This window comes from Mytilinidion resinicola (assembly GCF_010093595.1).
Source record: "Mytilinidion resinicola strain CBS 304.34 unplaced genomic scaffold BDZ99scaffold_4, whole genome shotgun sequence".
NCBI classification, from domain to species: domain Eukaryota; kingdom Fungi; phylum Ascomycota; class Dothideomycetes; order Mytilinidiales; family Mytilinidiaceae; genus Mytilinidion; species Mytilinidion resinicola.
The window spans coordinates 1106986-1131043 of NW_022985440.1; the positions used below are offsets into that span (position 1 = coordinate 1106986).

The following is a 24058-nucleotide window of genomic DNA, read 5'->3' on the forward strand; positions in this document are numbered from 1 at the left end:
TAGAACTATTCTACCGCGAGGCCGTCAAATGTGATTCAATTAGAACGCATAGTCTAGGAACAACCTTCGCATCTTAAATTTTCCGGAACTGCAGACAGCGAGCGAAGCATCTGCTCTTTTGCTTTTTGCGAGAATTTTCCCCTCCCTTATCATCCGGAATCGCCGTATCGACGTTATGTAAATCTTCAAGCCATGGCGTTACTATTCTTGATGACGTGTGACTCCATATTTTTTAAGCCTAATGCAGCACTGCGGGCATGGAGCATTGGAGATCTCGACATGGGAAAGAATCGGCTTGTCGTATTTCCCGTGAATTCTTTCTCATTTGCGTCCTCAAGGAATTTACATCTTTTCAAGTTTCTGCTACTATGCTAGAGCACTCCACACAGCGGCAAGCAAGTGTGCACAGACAATTAAGGAGGTAACTCAAGAATTCGCAACAGGTAGTGTAGCCTGAATATGAGGTCTTTATGGTCATTACACTTGTTAGAAATTCTGATTTCAAGCGCTCCTCGCCATGGTGTTCCTTAAACGGCCTTTCGTCTTTCATTCAGTCATACATACATTATCTGTCGTTACTATATCCATATTGCACCTATCACCGCTGCTATTAGGAAAACGTTGAGTGGCCCTAGTGATCTTATCCGTCCCGCAGCACCCGTAGCAAGGGGCCCAGTATACCCAGCCGTCTGAGTACCACTACCACTCGCAGTGCTAATTCCGCCTGCTCCACCTAGACCACTGAGGATGTATCCACCAACTCCACTCGAAGTAGCCACTGACGGTGGCGTCAAAGGAACCGTCGAGCCGGCCACCACAATTGCAGTCTCGGATGGAGTCAACGATATCGTAACACCATTATACACCGTCGTCGAACCCGGTAACAGCGTCCCTCCGTTAGGCAAAATCACGCCTCCTCCCGTGGCAGTGGCATAAGTGATTGGAAGAGCTGACGATCCCACAAGGAGCGTCGTTGGAGCCGGAGCTGGAGCTGGCGTGAATGGAACAGGTTTGATCGTCTCGGTGCCATCGACCACCAAAGCTGTTCCGGATGGCACAAGCGCGATCGTCTCTCCGTTCACCACAGTCGTAGTGCCAGGGAGAAGCGTCGCCCCCCCAGGAAGAATAATGCCGCCTCCGCTCGCAGAGGCGAACGCCGCCGTGATGGCTGAGGAGCCCACCTGGATAGTGAAAATAGATGGGAAAGATGGTGTAGCGGGAACTGGGAGGACAACGGTCGAGCCGCCAACTACGACAGCTGTTTCGGAGGGTGCGAGAGAGACGCCAACGCCGTTGATTGTGGTTACGGCACCGGGCGATAGAGTAGCACCTCCTGGAAGTACAACGCCCCCTCCACTTGCAGAGGCAAATGCAGCCGTAATCACTGAAGAGCCTACCTGGATAGCGAAAACAGATGGGAAAGATGCTGCAGCGGAAACCGGGAGGATGATTGTCGAGCCGCCAACTACGACAGCTGTTTCGGAGGGTGCGAGAGAGATGCCAACACCGTTGATCGTAGTTACGATACCGGGCGATAAAGTAGCACCTCCTGGAAGCACAATGCCGCCTCCTGAGGCTGAGGCGAAGGATACTGGGATGACGGTCGAGCCAATTTGGATGGAGGATACGCCCGCCGGAGGTATAACGACGACTGGTGGGGGTGTTTGGATGCTTGCATGAGAGGAGGGCTGATTTTGAGAAGTTGGAGGTGGGTTGTTTGCTACGGAAGAGATCGGCGATGCACCATTTGCTGATGAAGGAGGCACCGGGGCACCGATTACCGATGAAGAAGCTGGAGGAGCAGCAGGAGCAGAACTCGGCTGGTTCTCGGACGCAGGAGGTTGGCCATTTCCCGCCGAAGAAGGGGGAGGAGTATACTGAGATGACGAAACCGGAGGTGGAGTGACTTCTGCTGCTGATGAGCCTACGGAACCAGAGAAAAAGCCTCCAACTGTGATTGTGGTTGAGCCATGCGTTGTTAGCGCACTGACAGGCAAATGCACTGAAGGCTGTCCTGATCCGCTCACAAGAGAGCATGACGCTATCATGGGGAAGCTCTCCGTGACACTGGGGATCGCTAGGATTGTGTCTTTCAGCTGCGTCGGCGCATTCACATAAGTTCCTGCAGACCAAAACGTCGAGGTCGCTGGAACAAAGTCGTATTCGGCCGTCAATTGGATGATGTTGCTTACGGGATTGAAGTTCTGTAGGTCTTGCTGGCACATCTGTTCTCCAGCAGACATGCTGTAAGTCCCCGTGACGTAAAATGCAGAGTTGATGGCGACATATGGCGTTGGGTACGTTAGAGTTGTGGTGGTGAGATCTATAGTGGTCCCTATATCGAAGAAGGTTTCAGAATAGAGGAGGTATCCGGGGATGATGTCCGTCGGAACTACGAGTCCTTGAGTCGCAGAGGCATTGTATATTGTCGTCGTGTTGAGTATTACAGTGTTGTTATACTGAAGGTACTGGGTAAGGACCGTAGCGTAGGTGATGGTGAGAGACTGGTTCCACCAGAAATTTAGTCCGACGGTTTGGGGTACGATGAGGCAACATGGTGCTCCGGATGGTGCTATTGTGGTGGCTGGGTATTGAGTCGAAGAATTTGAGTAGAAACTGGAATCTACAGCCTATCAGTATACACTCAGCAGTTCCAAAAGAGTGTGTCATGCCCGCATCGCGACCTCTCCATCGGGATACGGCTACTGTCACATGCAATAGCGTCACGTGGGCTATATCACGTGTTGCTGTCACATGACCTCGCTTAAGGCCTCCGCGCCTCTTCCTACACATTCACGTGACCTTGTAGCTACTTCGTCTGTATACTCAATACAATAAGGTCTTCTCCCTCGATCCTCGCATTGCACCGTGACAGAGTGTACGTAGAGTAATATCCTAGAAGAGACAATTTATTATCACTTACAAGCTGGTAGATTAGCCGCAAACGCTGTACTAGCAGAAAACAGCACCAGAGCGAAATTAACGAAAGACATTGTAGATATTAACAAGAGCTGGCAGGATCCGGGGATGAGGAGGTGGATTTCACGCTTTTATTACATACTACTCACTGCCTACCAAGATACCTAACCCATGCCGAGGTCGGGTCATACACGCACACAATTCATTTACATGGCAGGGATCACATCGTTAAAAAAGGTTATGGGGCTGTTTATAGAACTAGTCGGGAAAATGGTGCGGCGCGTAGATGAGCCCTAAACCCAACTCGTTCCACTCCGCGAGGAGTGGAAATGGACGTCGTGCAAGGGCAGGTCTCTCCCCTCCCCTGCCTCCACCAACCACTCTCAGTCGCAGAAATGCTCTCTATATTGCGTACCAGTCACGACCTTCTTCTACAACGCTTCCGCTGGACATCTTTATTTAGATACATTTCGTGCGGCTCATCCATTTTGTCGGAGAATCTTTCAGCTTACATGCGCAGTACATGCACGCTGCGGCAAGGAACTGCGGCTCGACAAGGACACGCACGATCGATCTTCTCCCATTCGCTACCATTGCGATCAGTGTTCGGGATCCTGGCCTATGGCTTATGTTTAAGGTGCAAGGGTTGGTGTTGCAAAACTTCTCCTCCTCGTTTCATTGATGGACACATCCGGAGGCGCCCACATATGGTGTTTCATTGAAACAGGTCTGGCCATATTCTACATCTCGCCCTAGCGGGAAGGAACCCGCTGACTAGGTACACAAAGCTTGGGTGTCGACCTGATAGCCCCACCCATCTCCTTCCCAGCTTCTCTCGTCTTTCACCTCTCATTATGCGCGACATGCTTCCATCTTTACCCTACATCGTCTAGTTGAACGCCTTGTCTTTGTTTCATTACTATGGGGAATGTCACTGTCCCCGCCCCGCTCGTTTTTTCTCCCTCTCAATCCTGGGATGGGAACGACGGAAGCTGGTCTACCTTTACAATTCGCGTAGGCACTCCAGAACAAAATTTCCGCGTTTTGCCTTCAACCAGTGGCCAAGAGATCTGGGTTCCGGTTCCTGAAGGCTGCATATCGACCGATCCGAGCGATTGTGGCGACCTCCGCGGCGTATACCCATACGATGGGAAAGCAAGCTCCGGCTTCCTAGCAAATCAATCTTCAACATGGAAATCTATTGGACTATACGACCTGATACTTGAGCATCAACTCGGCTATGCCGGTGCTGGCATGTACGGCTTTGATACTGTTGGTCTTATGATTCAGAATTCTGGTGGCCCCAGTCTGTCTGGTCAGGTTGTCGCTGGTATTGCGACGAAGGACTTCTATCTCGGCATCTTTGGCCTGGGCCCGAAACCTTCCAACTTCTCGAATTTTGATTACCCGCAGCCATCCTATATGCGCAGCCTGAAGGATCAGAATAAGATCCCTTCTCTGTCGTATGGATACACAGCTGGCGCATCATACCGTAAGCTACAAGCTCTTCTCTAGACCCTCGGACCACGCGCTAAATTATCATAGGAATACCACAACTCCCAGGAAGCCTTACCTTTGGCGGATACGATACATCCAGATTTGACGCAAACCCTATTTCATTTCCATTCGGCACTGATGACTCCAAAGTCCTCAGTATAGGCATTCAAGGGATCACAGCTACAAACACCCTACAAGGCACAGTCTCCCTCATGAGCACCGAGATTTTATCCCTGGTAGACTCCACCGTGCCTCAAATATGGCTTCCTCGAACAGTATGTGATGACTTCGAAAATGCATTTGGTCTTCAATACGACAACAAAACGGACCTTTACCTTGTCAACGACACTATCCACACACAGCTTCAGAAGCTCAATCCTCAGATCTCCTTTGTCCTCGGAAACACGGGAAACCCTGCAGATACAGTCAGCATATCTCTTCCATATGGTGCCTTTGATCTGCAGGCCAAATCTCCGATATACGCCAACACAACTAATTATTTTCCTCTTCGTCGCGCTGCAAATGATACCCAATATACCCTCGGACGCGCTTTTCTTCAAGAAGCATACGTCATCGCTGACTACGGACACTCTAACTTCTCCGTTCATCAAGCTCATTTTGAGTCACACATGCCACCGCAAACGATTGTGGCCATTTTACCACCAGGAGGGCTCACACACAACACCACAAATGGCACTTCCACGCCCCAGAACAGTAAAAGCCTACCAGTAGGCGCCGTCGCCGGCATCAGCGTAGGTGCCGCAGCGATACTGCTTCTTGTGGCCGCGGCCCTCGTGTACTTCTTCCGCCGGCGCGGAAGACAAAACAAAGAGGCGCCGCTTGCTGAACTCAGCCTTGATGGTGGAATTCCTCCATGGCAGCAAAACAGGTGGCATTATGGGGCGGAGCTGATGTCGGAGCAGAAGCATGAACTGGATGGGCCAAATCTACGGCATGAGCTCGGCGGCGAGAAAGGCCCGGCGCTATTATCAGACGATGCAGTTGTGAAAGTGCATGAGATGCCTGCGAGCGATTTTGAGTCGCCCTTTCGGCTTGTGGTGACGAGCGGCACACAAAGGAGCAAAGATGGTCCTTGATATCGTATGCCTATTATCGGCGTCAATGAATAAAGCGCCTCCTTTGCCCAACCGCCACGCTCTCCTCCCCCAGAGGCTGACTCGACGGCGCAGAGAGGGAGCAGTCCATGCACAGTATAGGACTACCATTAGAGACCTCCCGACAGCGTTACGATGCTAGGAAAAGTATCTACTTCGCAACCTCTGATATACACGTTGCAGCCCTTTGCATAGCGTTTCGATTCTGATCGACGCCTGGGAGGATTTCACACAGCGTCACAAAGCTGTAAATTTAGTTCAATTTCACAAGGTCTGAATTACGCATAACAATCCGTTACATCGCTGTCAGATTCTATTTGACTGCTTGGAAGACTTCAGATGGTGTCAGGCACGTGCGAGAACGCACATACAGGATCTCGATTATCACGTGCGTTTTGATCAATGGAGAGTCTCATTCATGCGTCGCGATTCGTGACATTGCTGCTGATATATTTCGTCCCCTTGGAGGACTTCAGCCACTGTTACCCATATGGCGCTGATCAAGCTATACCTACACAGCTTTCCAAGATGCATAAAAACACACTCGTTGTCGTCAGCGAAAAAAGCAAGTACGCGCAGCCTTGTAGCGTAGCTTGCATTGCTCTATTTCTAACACATTTCAATGCACAACTTCAAAGCGCTTAAAAGGACTATCCTACAGACAAGTATACCCTAACGATTCCTGTAAGTAAATGACATCATCCCACACACTCTACAGTCACGTTTTCAGCACTTCATGCAAAGGGCGCCTGGATCTCTCCAGAGCCACTAGGCGTACTTGGCGAACCTATGTCCATGAAGGCGTCCAGGCTGGCCCAATGTCTTTAGCGAAAGTTGTCTTGGAGGCTCTTGGAAACTCTTGGATGCTCTTGGTATTTTTTTACCAACCGTTTTCGAAAATTGACTCTCTTCGATGGATTCTTTGCCAGGTCCATGTTCTGTCACTGGCGATGGGCTTTTTCTGAGGTCGAGAACTTGTGACGTTGCTTGAAGAACTCTACCATGTTATACCTCCATGGGAGGAAAACATACCTACCTACCTTAACGTTCGACTGCAACAACCCAGCCACAGCGCCACCATTCTGGGCGGCCTATAGACGAACGGATTCTCGTGTTCAGCCTGGATCTGTCCCCAGCTTTGCGCCATCAATCGCTTTACCTCCTCTCAGCTCCAGATGGAGGCCTTCGGGGTGGCGGCGAGGCCGTATTTCAGTGCTTGGTACTTGGCTTCATAAGGGCGCGACGCCCTTGACTCCCCTTTATGTTCCTTCATCACATACCCTAAGCTCACGAGTGTCTATAGATCATAGTATCTCTAATACGTCGATCTTACCTTCACTGCAGACATGAAGGTTGCTGAAAGAGGACCACCGATGCATCGTTTCGCACGCCAAAATCTTCTGAATGGGACTACTACCACCACTGAACAGGCAACTAAGGATCCGACTTCAACCGCTACTCCAGCCGACAGTTCAAAAAGTAGGTACTGTTCTTAGCCAGATGATATACCGGGGTCAAACTCAACCAACAATAGATACAGTTTCTGCGACAGACCCAATCTCCTCATCATCAGCCGCCGAATCTACTACTACCGCTTCAGTACCGAGCCTGAGCCTCGTTGCTATCACCACCGCTACTGCATATACGAGTTCGACTCACTCACCGATTCCGCAGTACACCGGCTCAGGAAATGTACTGAAAGGCTATTGCGCGACGCCAGACTACACTTTGATTGATGGAGGTCCTACGGCTTATTGGGCTCCAGTGCTTGGCTGCGTTGGTGATAAGACGGACTGTTGTGCATTCAGCGTTGCATCCATGACGGCAGCCTCGACACTTCAATCAACACTGCAAGCCAAACAGGTTGGAGGAGCCTCCGTTGGGTTTCCGATTCCGAGGTCTGATGGAGCTGAATTGGACACATGCCCGGACGACTACACTTCTGTCGGCAATGGGTGCTGCCCGTCGTAAGTTACAGCTGTTGACCCTTGGACTCCATTCACTAATAGAGGTCATAGTCAATATAATCCCTGGAACGCAGCATTTGACGGCCAAACACCTTGCTATCTCGAACTGTCCGGGGCCGCAGTAATGACTCCACCACCGGTGCCAGACACCTACGCTCTGAAGGCGACGGGTTCCGGTGGAACGTCGAAACCTACCTCTGCTGTCGTCAATGTCGTATACGCGATGCAATACAAAGTCAAGGCACCTAAAAATGGAGGTCTGGCTCTACCATCTAAGATCGGTATCGGAGCGGGGGCCGGTATTGGTGCTCTTGCATTTGGGATTCTGATGATCTTCCTCCTATGGAAACGTCGAGACCGGAAACGAAATCGTGCAGCTCGTCAATCCCTCAAAAACTCTGGACCGAACTCTACCACCGATCCAGTCGTGGGGCGCTACTCAGCACCATCTCAAGTCACCAGTGCGGGCGCCCCAAAGTGGCACCAAAGAGTATCTGAGCCGGTTGAGGGGAGGTTCGGAGAGCAGTTCAGCGACCAGGGTGCTAGGCCAGCTGGCACCAAGATATACTCGGCGGACTGGGCTCCTGGATCAGTTTCGCCTTCACCGAATGAATACTCACAAAAATCTATGCGGGTATCACCGAGGAACTATTCTTCAACTCCAATGTCCAACACACCTGCGGCGGGACTTTCGGTTTCTGGGCAGCAGCAATATCCTTTCCCAGCAGCAGTATCACCGGTCGATGTGCCTACGGAGTTGTATGGAGGTGTCACAATGCATAGACAAGAGCTTGATGAAGGACCGCCGATACACAGGCAAGGGTTGGTTGGAGTAGCAGAGAACAGACAGTGGCCCCTCCCAGGGGCGAGGACGCGGTACGATCAATGAAAATGCTCTTCCTACGCAAGACTCAAAGGTCTGGGCAAACATCAAAAGAGGAATACCGTGCGAATACAAGCATGAATGGGCTTTGACGCTCGATGACGTCCTCAGTACATAGAGAACTTATGAAATTTGATGTTTTTCTTGACGAGCAAAATCAGAAGACATTCCGAAACGTTATCTCTTTCTGTCAACTGACCGTGCAGCGATACTCTAGGATATGACTCCCTCGTCAGCTATCTGATTGGAGCTTTGCACACGCGAGGTCGCACTCGCCAGCATCGTCGGAATGGGTACCGACACGTACGTGAGTATCCTCATGCTGCACAACCACGGATCCAGCGTTTCCAACCTTAACGAAAAACACTTCTCCACCAGAACCCCACTCCAATTTCGAGCAGGCTGTCCAATCTGCGCCTCCCAGCTCTACGGAACAGCCGTTGATTAATCTCCGTAGGAGCCGGGCACCGGGCTGAGGGGCTCCTTAGACCAAACATGAAACACGTCTAATGGGCACTAACGGCGCACCCTCGGCTCCGTGCCACCTCAACACGCTCCTACACTTATACCACCCTTTACCCGCCGAGGGGTTCCCGGGTCTGAGCCATGGCCCAGTGCTAACCTTTTTGTTTGCAGACGACCGAGTGTTCAACGACTCGTGGTGACGTGGTAGCCAGGGGAGGATCTGACGAAAGACGGGTGCTTGCTCCGCTACAGCAGGACGAAATCATTCGGTAGACGTACGGCAGACAGTGAGAAAGGAGGTTGACGCAACTAATGGCAGGGTTGGCTGTAATTGTAGGGGCAGTATGGCTAGAGTGGCTTGAACTTTACGAAACATGGCGCTTGGTCGACATGATGGATAAGTACGTACTTCTGCACACCCGCTTTGGGAAGGCACGCTCTCTATCGTCACTTCTTTGCGTATATTGTCAATTTTCAGGCCTAGTGCCCATCACACTCTTTTTTCTACCTTCTACAGCCACTCTTTCAAGATTCGGTACCGGTCTACCGCCATTATGATTTCGAAGGCCTTCGTTGTAGCAACGCTCGCTTTGACCGTCACCCTTGGGAACGCCTTTCCTCCCGACAGGCATCGGAAGTTCCACCATGGCCACTCCTCAGAAAGCCTCTCGGTGAGCTCGAGTTCTTGTACTGAGGAGCCAGAAACGTCCACCATTGTGGCTCAGGAGACTGTCTACAAGACAATTCTGGCATCATACACTTATAGCTCGGCAAGCTCTTCGCACGCTGTGGTCGCCACTAGCAAAGTAGCAGCGGTGCCTTCGTCTAAACGCTCCCCCGTATCTTCTAAACCTGCGGTCTCTGCTCCCAAAGCATCCTCTGCTCAAATATCCTACGTCGAAGTTTCTTCCGCCAAAGCCTCTTCGAAAGCAGCTGCCCCCACCAGAGCGTCTGCCACCAAAGTCTCTTCCACCAAAGCGGCCCCCACGAAAACGTCGTCCTCCAAAGCGTCTTCCATCCAAGCCTCCGCCGCAGCCGCTGCCTATACCTCTACTAAAGCTCCGCTCACCCCTCACGGCAAAAAAGCCGGCATGTCCGGCGGCGACGCCTACTACCTCTGGGAAGACCTCCTCGGCTGGTGGTGGGACTACACCCCCTTCCCCAACAAAACCGACAGCGGCGAGTCCACCGCTCCCGTGCCCGTGCCCATCCTCTGGGGCAACGGCCACGTCGACGCCGTCGACAAGGAGCGCTTCGACTACTTCACGACAACGACAGTCCAGCTGACCGACCTTCCCTACGTCATGGGCTTCTACGAACCGGACTGCAGCTCCACCGGCTCGAGCGACATGCCGGACGTGGACGCGGCGGTGGTGCTGTGGGAGAAGTATTTCGCGCCGCTAAAGGGCAAGACGCTGCTGGGGAGTCCCGGGATGTGCAAGCAGGCGGATGAGACGTGGTTGGAGGAGTTTTACTCCAAGATCAGCACGCCGTGGGATTTTACGACGGTGCATATCAACAAGGTGGATATGGATGGTGTGAACAAAGATCTTGTGAGATTCTCCCCCTGGATCGTTGTATTTAGAAAGCCAGCAAAACTAATTCTGTTCGCAGGACCACTACTGGGACAAATACGCCCTCCCCATCTGGGTGACCGAGTTCAGCTGCGTCCAAGACAACCCCGTAAGTCTGCTCTTTTTGCTTCTCCAAGCACTAGAGACGTTGATAGCGAGATGTGCTAATCTTCACGCAGTGGATCCCCTCCACCGACCAGACTCTGATCAACGAGTACATCTCCAATATCGTCCCGCTGCTCGAGAAAGACGACCGCGTGTACGCGTATGCGTACTCGACTGGGGAGGGCCTGGCGGAGGAGTGGAAGCCGGTGATAAACGGAGTTTTGACCGAAAGTGGGCAGAAGTACCTCGATGCCATCTCGGCGTACTAAGCGTGGATCGACTTTTTCTCGAATTCTTTGCTCTCGGGCACGGGCGGTGTACAAAAGTGGGTGTTTGATAAGGAACGGTTCGAGTGCATGTTTGCGGAGGTAGATGGACAGATTTCCCGGGTATGTTTGGGGTTGTGTAAATATATTTTCTCTTCTAGATGTGGAACATCACCATAGATTTGACGAACGGGCCATTAGATCCAACAAACCATGTCTTCGAAAAGGCAGAGCATTACACTCGTCCCGTGATTTTCTTTTCCTGTGATGCATTACCAAACAGCGCTAATGCCCAGACGCATCCTCATATTCCAACTCTCTAGATCCCGCCTCTCCCCCTTCCCCGCCCACAACCGGCAACCCCCGCTCCACCCTCTTCCTCCACGCACCCCTCTTCCACTCCTCAAACGCCGGCACCCGCTTCTCCCGCGGCCAAACATGCCCAAACGTATTCGCCGGGCCCTCGTAGTGCAACCTTGCCAGGCTCTCCCCAAAATCAATCGGCGGCTGCACCTCCACCCCATTAACGCTAAACCTCACCTCGCCAACCCTCTCATATAGAATCTCGCCATACTCCGCCGTATGATAGTCCATTTTCGCGAGCATCGAGATATTATGCCAGAGATAGTACGCCAGGAACTCCGGGCGCACTTCTTTCCCTTTCCACGCCACGGTGCTGGGGATGTAGTAGCGGGTGTCGGTGGCGCAGGTCTCGCCGTCAGGGCCCACGAAATCGAGGTGCAGGGTCTTGATGCTGACGCCCCTATCGGCGGAGGAGGAGGTGTGCGGGAGCGGGCCTTGGCGCAGGACATGCTCCATTAGGTAGTAGAAGCACCAGAGGATCTGCGGGGGCGAGCCGTCGCCGGGGTTCCACTGCCTCTTTGCGCCGGTGTGGAGGCCGAGGGCACGGAAGGTGACGTTGACGCGGTCGAGGTGCTTGGCGATCACGGGGACGGAGAGCCAGGTGGGCCAGAGTTCGAGTTCGCGGACGAACATGACGTCGAGCTCGTAAGGGGGCAGTTGGGCATTGTTGGAGAGGCGGGAGAGCGTTGCGACGGTTTCGGAGGAGAGTTGGTGGTTGACGAGGAGGAGCGCGAGGCTGGAGGAGGTGTAGGAGGGTGGTTCGAAGAGCACGTGCTTGAGTCCGAAGCTCCAACTCGAGAAGAAGGGCCTGTGCGAGTTTTTCTTGGTTGAGCGGGTTGATTCTGCTTCGGCGATGCTCGAGTGAGGTTTTCGGACGCATGAAAGGGAAAGTTCGATGATGTTGTCGCGTATTTCGCGAGGGATGGAGAGAAGGGATGACATCGCTGAGTAAAACGTGTATGGATGAGAAGTGGATTGGAGGGGTAAAGTTGAAGTTGGAGATCCAGGCAACAGGTGGGGTAAACGCCTCACTTCAGCTTAGATCTCCCCGCTCCTGTTCATACTTGGGTGTCACTCGTGACAGCAGTCTATCTGTCGCTGTCTGAAATCCCTCGATACATTTTCTAGGACCTCAACGGGACGTAAGTGCATCATTTTGGACGACCAGTAAGCTCGCGAGGGCACCCACTCTAGGAACCTAAACTTACAGATCACATCTTCCCAGAGCTGCTTCAAGGGTTTTGAGATTTCGAGAATATTAGACGATCTTTCTTGCTCTGTGATTCCACTGAGGCGTACGTATCTTATCCACGGTACTCGACGTGACTTATCGGCACAGACAACTGGGCAGGCAAGCGCAAGTTCTTTCGTTTTTTTACGATTACCTACGAAGACGCAAAGGGGGAATAACAGAACCGAAAGTGCACATGTGGTGCATTGAGTACTGCTCTAACCGTTCAAGGCGAAGACCAACTTTTAAGCAAAAGAACAGTTTTATGATAGGACCAAGATAACACTTAAAATGCACCATGATGGAGGATTCCATATAAATGTGGTAGAAACGGGAGCCTATAAAAAGGCCGAAAAATCACATAACGTGCAGTATAAGCATGATGGTGCGCTCAAACCGAGAAGAGGACCAATAGAAAGCGAAGGGGGCAACAGGAAGCGAAGGGGATTGAGACTGAGGGGTTGCAGTGCTCGTATTGGTTCTACATTGCTGACGACCTGGAAAATCTGTGATTATTTCCAGGGTCCGTAATGGTTCTACTGTCTGAAGGCGTGTTGATGTGAGGGTGGAGACTGAGGGGTTCCCAGGTGACTTGACCGAAACAGAGAAACCGAAAGGAACCAGTAACTTAGGAAAGAGACGGCCAGGATGGTTCACCTCACTCCTCGCCAATTCTGTGGTTTAATGACCCGCAGCCCCAGAACGCCTCCGAACCTTCGAAGGCTTAGGACGTAGTAGAGCAGGCCAAAACCTAGACCTCCAAGATGTCCCGAATGTGCTGTTCCAGTGTGTTGGTTGAGATACCAATAGTCATACGCAAAGTACCCGCTAACAACAAGCCAGAGCGGTGCTGGGAAGAAAGCGACTAGCATCATTGTTCTCGGTACTAAACAGGCAGCAGCAGCGCCGAGACCCATGACCATTCCACTAGCGCCGATGCCTTGAACCATGCGGTAAGGCCGTTCGCGTCGTTTCTCGTGCGCGAGGAAGAAAGCGCTTCCAGATATAAGCGAGCCAACAGACAGAATGATGAGGTTGAGGAGAGGGAGTCTCGCGCCGTAAACGAGGACACGACCGAATGCATGCAAGGTGAACATATTTCCCAGAAGGTGATATCCACTAAAATGTGTGAAGCCGGATGTGATGATGGTCCAATATTTGCCTTCCCGAATGCTCTGAAGGCTCATAGGCAATTCTCGTGTCAGCTTCCGAGACTGCGAAGGGCTTGCATGAACTGCGGCAAAGACGGCGACGTTGGCACCAATGAGGCCCCAGATGAAGCCCATACCCGGGCGTGGATTGAAGCCGCCCATCCTGTTGGAGGCCAAGCTGGAGTAGTAGAAGTGTCTATCCATGGCGAATGAGCGGCGAGTATGGAAGCCAAAACGCCATGAATTTTGGGAGAGTTGACGCGGCAGGGAGCGCGAGACCGCGGATGAGCGGTGGAGGAACGATGACATGGAGTTGTTGTGCCACCACGCGTGTGGATATCTGGCTCCCGCTCCAATGGTGGGGGAGAGCACAAGAGGAAACACGAGGCTGTCTCCGAGAGCTAGCTAGATAGTCTATAGAATAGAATGAACTCTTAATGGACAATGCCTCGATGGAGACGTCGGATCAACGACGCGTAAAAAGGAAGCTCAGATGAAACACACACTCGGATCAAGAACAGGGATTGCTAAAAGGATTCCAAAAGAGAGAGTCTAAGATAGCACTGTGCAGCAGATGCTCTCGAGCGCTAGACGTAGAATGGTGAATGAGTAGATAGTGAGGTTAAGTCTACCATGTCGTTCCTCAGCCAATCACTCGGATCACTCCAGCTTGCCGCACCGGGCAGGCTTGGCACCAAGGCCAAAACTCGCCCACCGCACAACTTCATCTTCAAGGACTCGCCCTCCTCTCACCCACCTCACCGTCGCCGCGCAACCTGCCACTGCCACCTGAAAGCTTCGCTGCACTTCTGAAAAGGCTACGCACTAACTCGAAGTCTTGCCCAGCAACTCCGCCACCCAGACTCGACCAGCTCTCTACAAACAACACTCCAAGCGCAACCTGTCCTACATATCTTCTTCAGCGAGATCGTCCCGCTGCCTAGCTTGCACCAACACAGGGCAAGCCACAAAGGCCACATCTACACTTCTATCTCTCCCCAGCAGCGAGGATCACTTGCTGGCTCCACCACTCACACCGACTCGACTCCTACACCCGAGCCTCTGAGCCTCCGAGTCCTGCATCCGGACTCTCAATAAGACGCGGCCGTATAGCCCGCTGCGCTAACAGTTCTGTCATCTTCTAAGTCACACTCATTCTCCCCCACCCGTGGTGGCCCGCGCACAATGACTACCGACATAACAAACCAGCTAGGAGCTGTCAAGCTTGGGTAAGTTAAGCACTTCGATACGGAAGGCCATTTACTGATACACCTTCAGAGAGCCGGCATCAGAGACCTCCTGGAAAGATGGACTCAAGATACCTTCCAAAGACGCCCGACCACAGACCGAGGTACATAAATCTGAAATGGATTGGCATATTCAAAGGCTAATATAAGGACTGCTAGGACGTTACCGCGACCAAAGGACTCGAATTTGAGGATTTCTACATCAAGCGCGAACTCATGATGGGGATCTTCGAGGCTGGCTTCGAGAAACCTTCGCCCATTCAAGAAGAGGCGATCCCTGTGGCTTTGACTGGACGAGACATTCTTGCACGAGCGAAGAACGGCACTGGAAAGACTGCCGCCTTCGTCATACCAACACTCGAGCGCATCAACCCTAAGAGCACACAGACACAAGCCCTCATCCTCGTCCCAACCCGAGAGCTGGCGTTACAGACATCACAAGTGTGCAAGATGCTAGGCAAACACCTGGGGCTCAATGTCATGGTGACTACCGGCGGCACTGGGCTCAAAGATGATATCATTCGCTTGTCAGAACCTGTTCATATCATCATTGGAACACCTGGAAGAATTCTAGATCTTGCGAGCAAAGGCGTTGCAGTTCTGTCAGGGTGCCAGACGTTCGTTATGGATGAAGCGGACAAGCTGTTGTCTCCCGAGTTTACGCCCGTCATCGAACAACTCCTAGCGTTCCATCCGAAAGACCGACAAGTCATGCTCTTTAGTGCTACATTTCCAATCGTGGTCAAGCATTTCAAGGTAAGATTATCGGTTTCCAATCCTATGCAACGAATAAACTAACAGCTCAGGATAAACACATGAACTCGCCGTACGAGATCAACTTGATGGACGAACTCACCCTCCGCGGTATTACCCAGTACTATGCCTTTGTTGAGGAAAAGCAGAAAGTGCACTGCCTCAACACACTGTTCAACAAGCTTCAGATCAACCAGTCCATTATCTTCTGCAACTCAACCAATCGGGTCGAACTCCTCGCGAAGAAGATCACCGAACTCGGCTACTCATGCTTCTACTCCCACGCCCGTATGCTTCAACACAACCGCAACCGCGTTTTCCACGACTTCAGGAACGGTGTTTGCCGCAATCTCGTCTGTTCGGATCTACTCACTCGTGGTATCGATATTCAGGCAGTTAATGTGGTCATCAATTTCGATTTCCCAAAGAATGCTGAAACTTATCTCCATCGTATTGGTCGTTCTGGTAGATTTGGACATTTGGGCTTGGCTATCAACTTGATCAACTGGGACGATCGCTTCAATCTTTACCGCATCGAACAGGAGCTAGGAACCGAGATTCAACCTATCCCTCAGACTATCGAGAAGAAGCTCTATGTCTACGAGTCCCCCGAGAACATCCCACGCCCGATCTCCAACCCTCCTGTCCAGCGAACCCAAGGCGCGGGTCAAGCCCAAGAACAGGACGAGGGAAATGTTGCTCGCTCCAACTCTCAGGCCAGTAGTAGGCAAAACTTCCAGCGGAATCAGCGAGGTGGCGCGCAGTTCCAAGGCCAGCGTAGAGGACCTCCATCCAACCTACAGAACCGCCAGAATGGCAACAATGCCCAACGTAACGCCCGTCCTCCACCAGCCGCGCCGGCATAGGAACTTTCGAAGCCTTCATGTTTCGTTTCCCGGTTTGCCTGAGCAGTTTTCGTCGACCTCCCTTTTGGGTCCCTCTTTTGAAAATCTGGCGCGATCTCTCTTTGCTCAGTAACCTGGAGACTTGTTCTTGGTACCGTTCTCAGCTTGAACATATTTGCGGTTTTCCTATTTTCCTTCTTCATGATTACGGGAGCGGGTTCGACGATTTGAAACGGGATACCTGGTTTTCTTTCCTCAGAAGTTTCACGACTCGACTACCTGGCGCTCCACGGAGTCTACGACTTCAATCCAGCACTGTATTATATGCCTGGACTTTTTGGACTTTCTGTTTTCTCAACACAACTCCTCTATCCAAGCTGTCGCCTCTCAACACCCATGGCGACTTCCAGTACTCTCTCACTCCCGGATACAGATGCTTTTCTACCACTTTGTGCTGGAGCGGATCTTCGTCAGTTCTGCCGGATACATGACCGGCGGTGTAATCATAAAAGTTCATGCACTTGTTAGAGGATTCCTGGCTCACAGTCACCATGGCATATATCCTCGGCACTCTAGCGTTCTCACGGCAGCCCTGGTTGGCTTTCTTCATCTTCTCAGCCACGGTGCTTGTTATTTCCATGAAGGCGTATCTCGGCAAAGACGTCACGATGCTGTCATCAGCAACTCTCTCATGTGTCCCTCCTCAGCTTGCGATCTCGAGCAAGTCGGCTTCCCAACACTCCATCATCTCACACCCTTCTCCACCACCCTCCACCATCATACGATCTTCCCTAACACACCTCTTGCAACTCCAACTGCGGATGCTACGAATCGGTCCGCCTCAGTCACTGTTGATCAACCTTTTCATCTTGAGAAGGACGAGATCAGTCTGGGCAACGTCTCTCAACCACACCAACTCTAAGCTGTTGTCTTACACCTTTCTACGGGTCGTAAGAGTGGTCTGATGATACTTTGTTTAGTAGAAGAAAACCCAACAAAGAAAACGATGAATATGTTAGGGGATGATTCAGCCAATTAGCATTGACATGGTTCGAGCTGGGATGCGGTTGAGCATTCGACTGGCCTTCAGCATCATGTAAACACAAATGCGAATCATTAAACCTATATTGTCTTGACCTTGCTGTGACTTTAACGTATCTCCACGCGATCAGTGGACCTTAGATGTAGCCTTGTAGGCCAGTTGGTAGCTCAGCGCATGTCGTCATTGCAATATACCATGTAGCCAATAGACGAGAGGACCCTTAACTTGATGCTATTCGGTAGGTATTTAAGAACCTCGCTAATTACCGGCGCCATCCCGAAAGCTTAAGCTTGTTTCAACCCGGGCAGAGATTGCGCTAGATGTTATGAAGGAGCTCGAGAGCAGCGAGTCGAATGAGCTGGTCGATATAAAGTAGATGGACGGCGGAAGCATCCCGAAACAAGCAGGTGAACGGATCGGGCCAATGCAGGCTGCTGCAGGGGAGGGGCCAGATGGCGACGTCCGGCCTGGGGTTCAACGTTGATCTCAACCACCATGATGCCGACGGCCTGTCGCACGCGCTGGGATGCTGCGGTCGTTCTTGGCCTCTGACTGGCCTCCATGCCTGAAACAACAGCGATCATCATCCTGTTGATGGCCCTCCGCCCTCCATGAGGCCGCGACCTTCGCCGCGATAGGCTCCCGCTTCGGGAGCTACCTTTACTATCCTTCCACGATTGTTCCATGCATACAACACCTCCCTCTTTCATCTTTAGCAGGCCAACGTTCTATCCAATACGATAGGCGCTGTACCTATTGTCCTTCCACGTCGGGGACTTCTTTGCGGAGCTTCGCTGCCCTGGGCCCAGCATGGGCAGCCTGGCTGCCTTCGAAGCGGTACAAAATGCGGCGATGTCTGCCCTGGATGTAGCGCGGGACACGGCTATGGCTTCCTCAATTCCCTCTCTGCGGTCGCTCTCCAAGTTTGCGCTCGGCGGTGCGCAGCTGTTCCTGGGTTCTGGGTCTACGGTGCTGGGTGGTACTCCGAAGACATGCTCTACGACAGGGCAGCTTAGCTGCCACAACACCACGGCGGTAGCAGACCTCTGCTGCTTCAACGCGCCTGGCGGACAGCTCCTCCAGACACAATTCTGGGACACGGACCCAGCCACCGGACCGTCAGATTCATGGACCATTCACGGCTTATGGTAAGCCAAGGTCACTACAATCCGTCTTGTAGCCTTTCTAACAGACGCGTAGGCCAGATCACTGTGACGGCACCTTCGACGCCAACTGCGACACCAGCCGGGCATATACCGGAATCGGGGATATTTTGACCAGCTTCGGCAAGACGGATGTACTCACCTATATGCAGACGTACTGGAAAGACTATCAGGGCAATGACGAGTCATTCTGGGAGCATGAATGGGGCAAACATGGCACTTGCGTCAGCACCTATGACACAGATTGCTACACCGACTACCAGGCAAAGGAGGAAGCTGCAGATTTCTTTGAGAGGACCGTCAACCTCTTCAAGACTCTTCCATCTTATACTGTATGTCTCTCCTGGATTTTTCTTCGTTCAAACACTAACAAACGAATATAGTGGCTACAAGCAGCCGGCATTGTCCCTTCCAGCACTGCTACATACACCGCTGCCGCCATCCAAGCCGCGCTAGGGAAGAATCGCAATGGCGTTGAGGTCACTTTGGGCTGCAGCAACGGCGCGCTCAACGAGATCTGGTACCACTACAATGTGAAGGGTAGCGTCCAAACGGGCGAGTTCGTAGTCGCTGCCCCTGACGGTAGCAAGTCGACATGCCCTGACACTGGGATCAAATACCTCCCAAAGAGTGGCAGTGGTGGAGGGTCACCAACAACGACTTTCGTCACCGGGACTAAGACGAGCACTTCGGCTCCTACGAGTACTGGGGGTGCTTTTTCCGGTAAAGGCTACTTGAATGTGTCTACGGGTGGTGCGGCAACGGGATGTCTGATCTCGGCTGGCACATGGTACACATCGGGTACTTGCGCAACCTACACGGCTGCCACGAGCGGATCGGGTTTCACGCTGTCAACTTCCAAGGGGAAGTGTGCTGTTGTGTCTGGTGCCTTCACCTGCGGATCGAGTGTCAGCTCTGCGACTGTCTTCACCGCTAGCAGTGGCAAGCTGGCAGCGAACGGCAGTGCGAACTTCTATGCGGATGCTGTCGCGAGTGGGAGCACCCAAGAAACGGTGTATACCAGCAGTCATTCGACGAGCTTGACGATTACATGGCAGAGCGTGTAGGCCGTTCAGGGTTACGATATGTCACAATTTCTAGCATTTATGGATTGGGTTGCACATAAACATATATATGACGATTTGAAATTCTTACTTCTAAAGTCAATACCTTGTAGCCGCAATTGAATATGCTGTCTCTTTAGAATCAACTTGGCGGTTCTAACTCGCTTTGTGGAGTCTTTCTGCCCGAAATGTAGATGCTGCGTCCTCGTGCATACCTAGGTATTTAGGGCGTTCCATACGAGAGACGCCACTTTTGTATGTGCAAGTAATATCATGTGGTCCGCTAAATGCCGCCGGCGTCAAGGCGTAATAGATATCAGGGGCAAGGCCCCGCGATGACCCGAGGCACGTTTCCGAAGGGTTCTGGGGCTGGATCGGCACTTTCTCCTGCAGGGACGATAGCTGGTCAGAAACACCACGCGGGGTGGTCTCCAGCAGCGACTGGCAGCTCGCAACCTCGCTCCGGCTTCAACCACACCCTCCATCCCTCACCGTGCCGGGCCACGAATCACCGCCGGCCTGCCTGCCATTTGCGACAGGCCGTGCCATGGCGTCATTGAATCCGCGCGACTCGGCGCCGCCTAGTGGATATGGCCCTGCCATCGAGCCGTAGGGCATCGTTCAAGGCGACCCTAATCCGGCGGGCTATCCACCCATTACACCCCGGCCATGCCTGCCTTATTACATATTCACTAACCGCCAGCGACTGACTGTCCTCTTCTTCTACTCTCTTCGTCCGCCGCCTATTGCTTTTAGCAGGAATCAACCACGTACGCGGCGCTCTCCTCCTACCTTTGTAACAGAGCCGGCAGAGTAGGCACTACCTAGGTGTATATATACAGCCCCGCCACAACCACCACCACCTTATCGCTCCGGACGCCTCAGGCCTCCTCCTTCGATGGCCGCGACACCGCCGGCTACCGCAGACGCTCCCCAGGTCCAGCGTCCCGTCGCGTACGAAAAAGGCACCCCGCTCTCTGCCATCCTCCCTCCGCTCATCTTCGGCACGGCAACCTTCAACCACCAGTACAATGACGATCCGTATGCGCTCGACACCACAGGCCTGGTCTCGGACGCCCTAACCCACGGCATCCGCGCCTTCGACACCTCGCCCTACTACGGGCCCTCGGAAACCCTCCTCGGCGCCGCCCTCGCCACGCCCTTTGTGCGCACCACCTTCCCGCGCTCCTCGTACTTCATCCTCACAAAAGTCGGCCGCATCGCCGAAGCCCACTTCGACTACTCGCCCGCCTGGGTCGCGCAGAGCATCGCCCGCAGCCTCGCGCGCCTGCACACCTCCTACCTCGACGTCGTCTACTGTCACGACGTCGAGTTCGTCTCCCCCGCCGCCGTCCTCGGCGCCGTGCGCGAACTCCGCCGCATCCGCGACGAAGAAGGCACGCTGCGCTACGTCGGCATCTCGGGCTACCCGCTCGACGTCCTCGGATCCCTTGCCGAGCTGGTCCTGCGCGAAACCGGCGAGCCCCTCGACGCCGTCATGTCCTACGCCAACTTCACGCTGCAGAACGAGGCGCTCGCCGGCCCCAAGGGCATCCAGCGCCTGCGCAACGCGGGCGTGGACGTCGTGCCGAACGCGAGCCCCCTCGGCATGGGCCTGCTGCGCCGCCAGGGCGTGCCCGTCGGCGCTCTGGGCGACTTCCACCCGGCGTCGCGCGCGCTGCGCCAGGCCGTGCGGCAGGCGAGCGACTTCTGCGACGCGCATGGCGAGAAGCTCGAGGTCATCGCCATCAGGTATGCGCTCGAGACGTGGCTCGCAAGGGGCGCGAGCGTGGGGAGTCGCGGGGACCCGGCGTCCGGGGTGCCGTGGCAGCAGGAGAGCAATGAGGCGGTCGGTGGGACGAAGCTGGGGGTCAGCGTGATTGGGGTGAGCCGCGCGCCGGAGCTGGAGAAGACGATGCTGGTGTGGCGGAGTATTTTGGATGGGTTGGAGGGGGGGAGGGAGACGGCGATTAGGGCGGGCAGGTGGAGTAGGGCGTATGAGTGGGCGCAGAATCGGAAAAGGGCGGTGCAAATATTGAGCGAGGGCGTGCAGGAGGTGTTGGGGGAGTGGGTAGGGTATACGTGGGAGAGTCCGCCGGAGGAGAAGGGGAGTAAAGGGGAGAAAGAGAAGGAAGGGGGCCAGGGGAGGGTAGAGAGCAAGCGAGTTTCTGATATCAAGGTGAAGGAGGTGGAAGCGCCGTGGCCAACGCCGGATGCGAGTCCGGAGCCAGAGGTCAGTATTCCGCTGAGGTAGTTGTTGGGGTGTCCCGTGTTGGGATGGGGTAGTGGATTGCATTTGGGAGGTTCGCTGTGAGCATTTTCGCGGAGGATCATAAGAGTGGTATCGGTTACGGCTGCTTTGAATTTTTGGACATGGCATTATGACGAGGCTTTCGATAGGTGGAGGTATAGCTGGTTTGTTCAAACGAATCGATATGACTATGCTTCAACTGTCGTCTTCCTATAGCCTCTCCGCTTTGCTAATGCTATACGAACGGTCTGACCTTTTCCCTAGTCACTCATCTTTCCTACTGTCAATTACCTTGTTGATTCCGCCGTCCTAAACGCTAGCGCCAATACTCCTCCTGTTCCATGATCCCAAAACAATACTGCTATGTGTGCGCCTCTCTTCAAAATTTAGGGCTTGCATCGTAGTTCCACTGCGGCTTTACCCACCCCTTTCCGCCACCCCTTCACACCCCGACAGCCTTCAAAATGTCCTCCAAACTAATATTGTGCCCCCCCGGCACCACTTCCTTCCACACCCTCTCCTCTACCCGCTTCTCCAGCGGCAAGATACTCCAATGCGGGCTCTGCTCCGCCTGCAGCCAGTCAAAGTCATCAATCTGATCCCACTGATTCGCCGACTCGGCATTCGCGTCTGTAACCTAAATGCGACATCCACATTAGCCCTCCCTCTATCCAAAAAAAAAAGGGTCACGTAGATAATCCACCTACATAGCTTGTCGGCAGGGGCGCAAACCGCACCCCCTCACACTCCTCCACAATCGGCCGGCTCGCACTGTGCAGATACACGTCCACGTTCTTGCTCCCGTGCATCCGGAACTGCCGCGTCGCGGCCACGACCACGCTGTTCTCGACGCCCGTGACGTGCGTCGCGCCGGCGACCTGCCCGCACACGATGAGGGAGTGTTTGATGTTTTTGAGGGTTAGCCCCGCGAATGGGTGGCCGGTGGCGGACGAGGTGGGCGTGGACATGTCCGCCACGCAGCGGCGGAGGTTCGACACCGTGCCCCTGGTTGTGGTGTGCGAGGTGGAGTGCGGCAGGACGATGTGCGCGTGCGCGTGGTTGGAGATTGCGATTACGGTCGTTGGAGCCTTGGTGGCTTCCCCTTCCGCGTTGGTGGCGTGGTTGCTGTACAAACTCGACTCGGGCTTCTCGTCGACGGGGGAGGCGGCGTCGAGCGGCGTGGGCGCGAAGGAGGAGGGGTTTGTGCTGGAGGGGGAGGACGGGTAGCCGGAGACGCGGAGGGTCTTTTGGGCGGCGAGTTCGGCGGCCGAGGAGAGGGAGATGGCGGAGGGGTTTTTGTGGGCGGTTCTGAAGGAGAACTTGCTGCGTGGCGCGAAGGCGAGGCGGGTTTTTTGGAGCTTGTCGTTGAGGGCTTTGATGGCCTGGTTCCATGCGAGTCGTCAGTCAGGACTTCGGGCTTAACAGTGGTTGGAAGGTTGGGTAAGGGGGTTTTGGGGACGCACTTCGGCATAGGTTCGCTGGTCGTATGCGGGAATGTAGCTGGAGGCGTCTTTGACTTCGTGCGAGAGGCGGGCGATCCCCGCGAGGCAGTGGTCGACGGCGTCGTTGCGCTCGCCGCCTGCGAGGGCGGTGGAGGAGAGGCGTTCCATTTGTTCTTGGAGGGCTGGGAGGGGTTAGTTTTGGTTCTTGGGCTAGGCAGAGGGCCATACCGGTGACTTCATGTTGGAAGTAGCGGAAGAAGCGTTCTTTGAGGCCTGCTTCGCTTTGAGGTTGGGATCCCATTTTGGGAACGAGTAGGGATAGTTGTAGACGCCGCGGATAGATGCTTGAGGTCAGAAGTAAGAATGAGATTAGAGGGGCTTTTCCCTCAGTGAATCTTGAAATTGGGTATGTTGTTCGGCGGTGGGGTGAGAAGTGGTGACGCGACGAGGGGACGCGACGAGCCGTGGTGGGGTGGTTTTGGAGACCAAAAACTGCGGGAGCTTGTGGCGGTCATACTCATGGCTTTTATTTAAGGTATTTGGAAGCTCCCACGCCCCTGCCGTATGCCCGACCCGCCATGGCCAATTGATGCGTCAAGACGCTCCGTTTGGGCCCAAACCCCCAGAGAACATGCAGACAGACGATCTACCCCGCGTCTTGCCTCTAGGCGTCGTATCTGGACCACCTGACTAGATACCGCTACTAAATAAGGTC

General features: G+C 53.6%; 10 protein-coding genes across 10 annotated transcripts; 6 read left to right on the forward strand and 4 right to left on the reverse strand.

Annotated features, from left to right (window-relative positions):
* Positions 1–578: 578 nt before the first annotated feature.
* Positions 579–2993, reverse strand: BDZ99DRAFT_473163 (uncharacterized protein; the record flags this gene model as incomplete). Its single annotated transcript, XM_033721813.1, has 2 exons — positions 579–2623; positions 2924–2993. The coding sequence occupies 2 exons, from the start codon at positions 2991–2993 to the stop codon at positions 579–581; spliced, it is 2115 nt and encodes a 704-aa protein (XP_033581002.1).
* An 847-nt stretch (positions 2994–3840) lies between these two features.
* Positions 3841–5513, forward strand: BDZ99DRAFT_473164 (acid protease; the record flags this gene model as incomplete). Its single annotated transcript, XM_033721814.1, has 2 exons — positions 3841–4411; positions 4465–5513. 2 exons carry the CDS (start codon positions 3841–3843, stop codon positions 5511–5513), a joined length of 1620 nt encoding a protein of 539 aa, XP_033581003.1.
* A 1364-nt stretch (positions 5514–6877) lies between these two features.
* BDZ99DRAFT_567734 (uncharacterized protein) lies at positions 6878–8534 on the forward strand (the record flags this gene model as incomplete). Its single annotated transcript, XM_033727722.1, has 3 exons — positions 6878–7010; positions 7066–7498; positions 7550–8534. 3 exons carry the CDS (start codon positions 6878–6880, stop codon positions 8385–8387), a joined length of 1404 nt encoding a protein of 467 aa, XP_033581004.1. The 3' UTR covers positions 8388–8534.
* Positions 8535–9312: 778 nt separating this feature from the next.
* Positions 9313–11003, forward strand: BDZ99DRAFT_459776 (uncharacterized protein). Its single transcript, XM_033719234.1, has 3 exons — positions 9313–10399; positions 10461–10529; positions 10600–11003. Exons 1-3 carry the CDS (start codon positions 9401–9403, stop codon positions 10792–10794), a joined length of 1263 nt encoding a protein of 420 aa, XP_033581005.1. The 5' UTR covers positions 9313–9400; the 3' UTR covers positions 10795–11003.
* Positions 11004–11076: 73 nt separating this feature from the next.
* BDZ99DRAFT_567736 (uncharacterized protein) lies at positions 11077–12096 on the reverse strand (the record flags this gene model as incomplete). The annotated part of the gene is made up of 1 exon (XM_033727723.1): positions 11077–12096. The coding sequence occupies one exon, from the start codon at positions 12094–12096 to the stop codon at positions 11077–11079; it is 1020 nt and encodes a 339-aa protein (XP_033581006.1).
* A 942-nt stretch (positions 12097–13038) lies between these two features.
* Positions 13039–13740, reverse strand: BDZ99DRAFT_516665 (uncharacterized protein; the record flags this gene model as incomplete). Its single annotated transcript, XM_033725091.1, has 1 exon — positions 13039–13740. One exon carries the CDS (start codon positions 13738–13740, stop codon positions 13039–13041), a length of 702 nt encoding a protein of 233 aa, XP_033581007.1.
* Positions 13741–14601: 861 nt separating this feature from the next.
* Positions 14602–16608, forward strand: BDZ99DRAFT_230479 (putative ATP dependent RNA helicase). The gene is made up of 4 exons (XM_033713504.1): positions 14602–14765; positions 14815–14887; positions 14943–15539; positions 15590–16608. The coding sequence occupies exons 1-4, from the start codon at positions 14722–14724 to the stop codon at positions 16400–16402; spliced, it is 1527 nt and encodes a 508-aa protein (XP_033581008.1). The 5' UTR covers positions 14602–14721; the 3' UTR covers positions 16403–16608.
* A 1695-nt stretch (positions 16609–18303) lies between these two features.
* BDZ99DRAFT_436764 (ribonuclease M) lies at positions 18304–19824 on the forward strand. Its single transcript, XM_033717551.1, has 3 exons — positions 18304–18571; positions 18624–18918; positions 18970–19824. Exons 1-3 carry the CDS (start codon positions 18309–18311, stop codon positions 19651–19653), a joined length of 1242 nt encoding a protein of 413 aa, XP_033581009.1. The 5' UTR covers positions 18304–18308; the 3' UTR covers positions 19654–19824.
* Positions 19825–20148: 324 nt separating this feature from the next.
* On the forward strand, positions 20149–21904 carry BDZ99DRAFT_436765 (Aldo/keto reductase; the record flags this gene model as incomplete). The annotated part of the gene is made up of 2 exons (XM_033717552.1): positions 20149–21799; positions 21839–21904. Exons 1-2 carry the CDS (start codon positions 20549–20551, stop codon positions 21902–21904), a joined length of 1317 nt encoding a protein of 438 aa, XP_033581010.1. The 5' UTR covers positions 20149–20548.
* Positions 21905–22026: 122 nt separating this feature from the next.
* BDZ99DRAFT_436768 (TBCC-domain-containing protein) lies at positions 22027–23893 on the reverse strand. Its single transcript, XM_033717553.1, has 4 exons — positions 23572–23893; positions 23365–23525; positions 22609–23283; positions 22027–22538 (listed from the first exon to the last, which is right to left on the reverse strand). The coding sequence occupies exons 1-4, from the start codon at positions 23642–23644 to the stop codon at positions 22344–22346; spliced, it is 1104 nt and encodes a 367-aa protein (XP_033581011.1). The 5' UTR covers positions 23645–23893; the 3' UTR covers positions 22027–22343.
* Between the last annotated feature and the right edge of the window lie 165 nt (positions 23894–24058).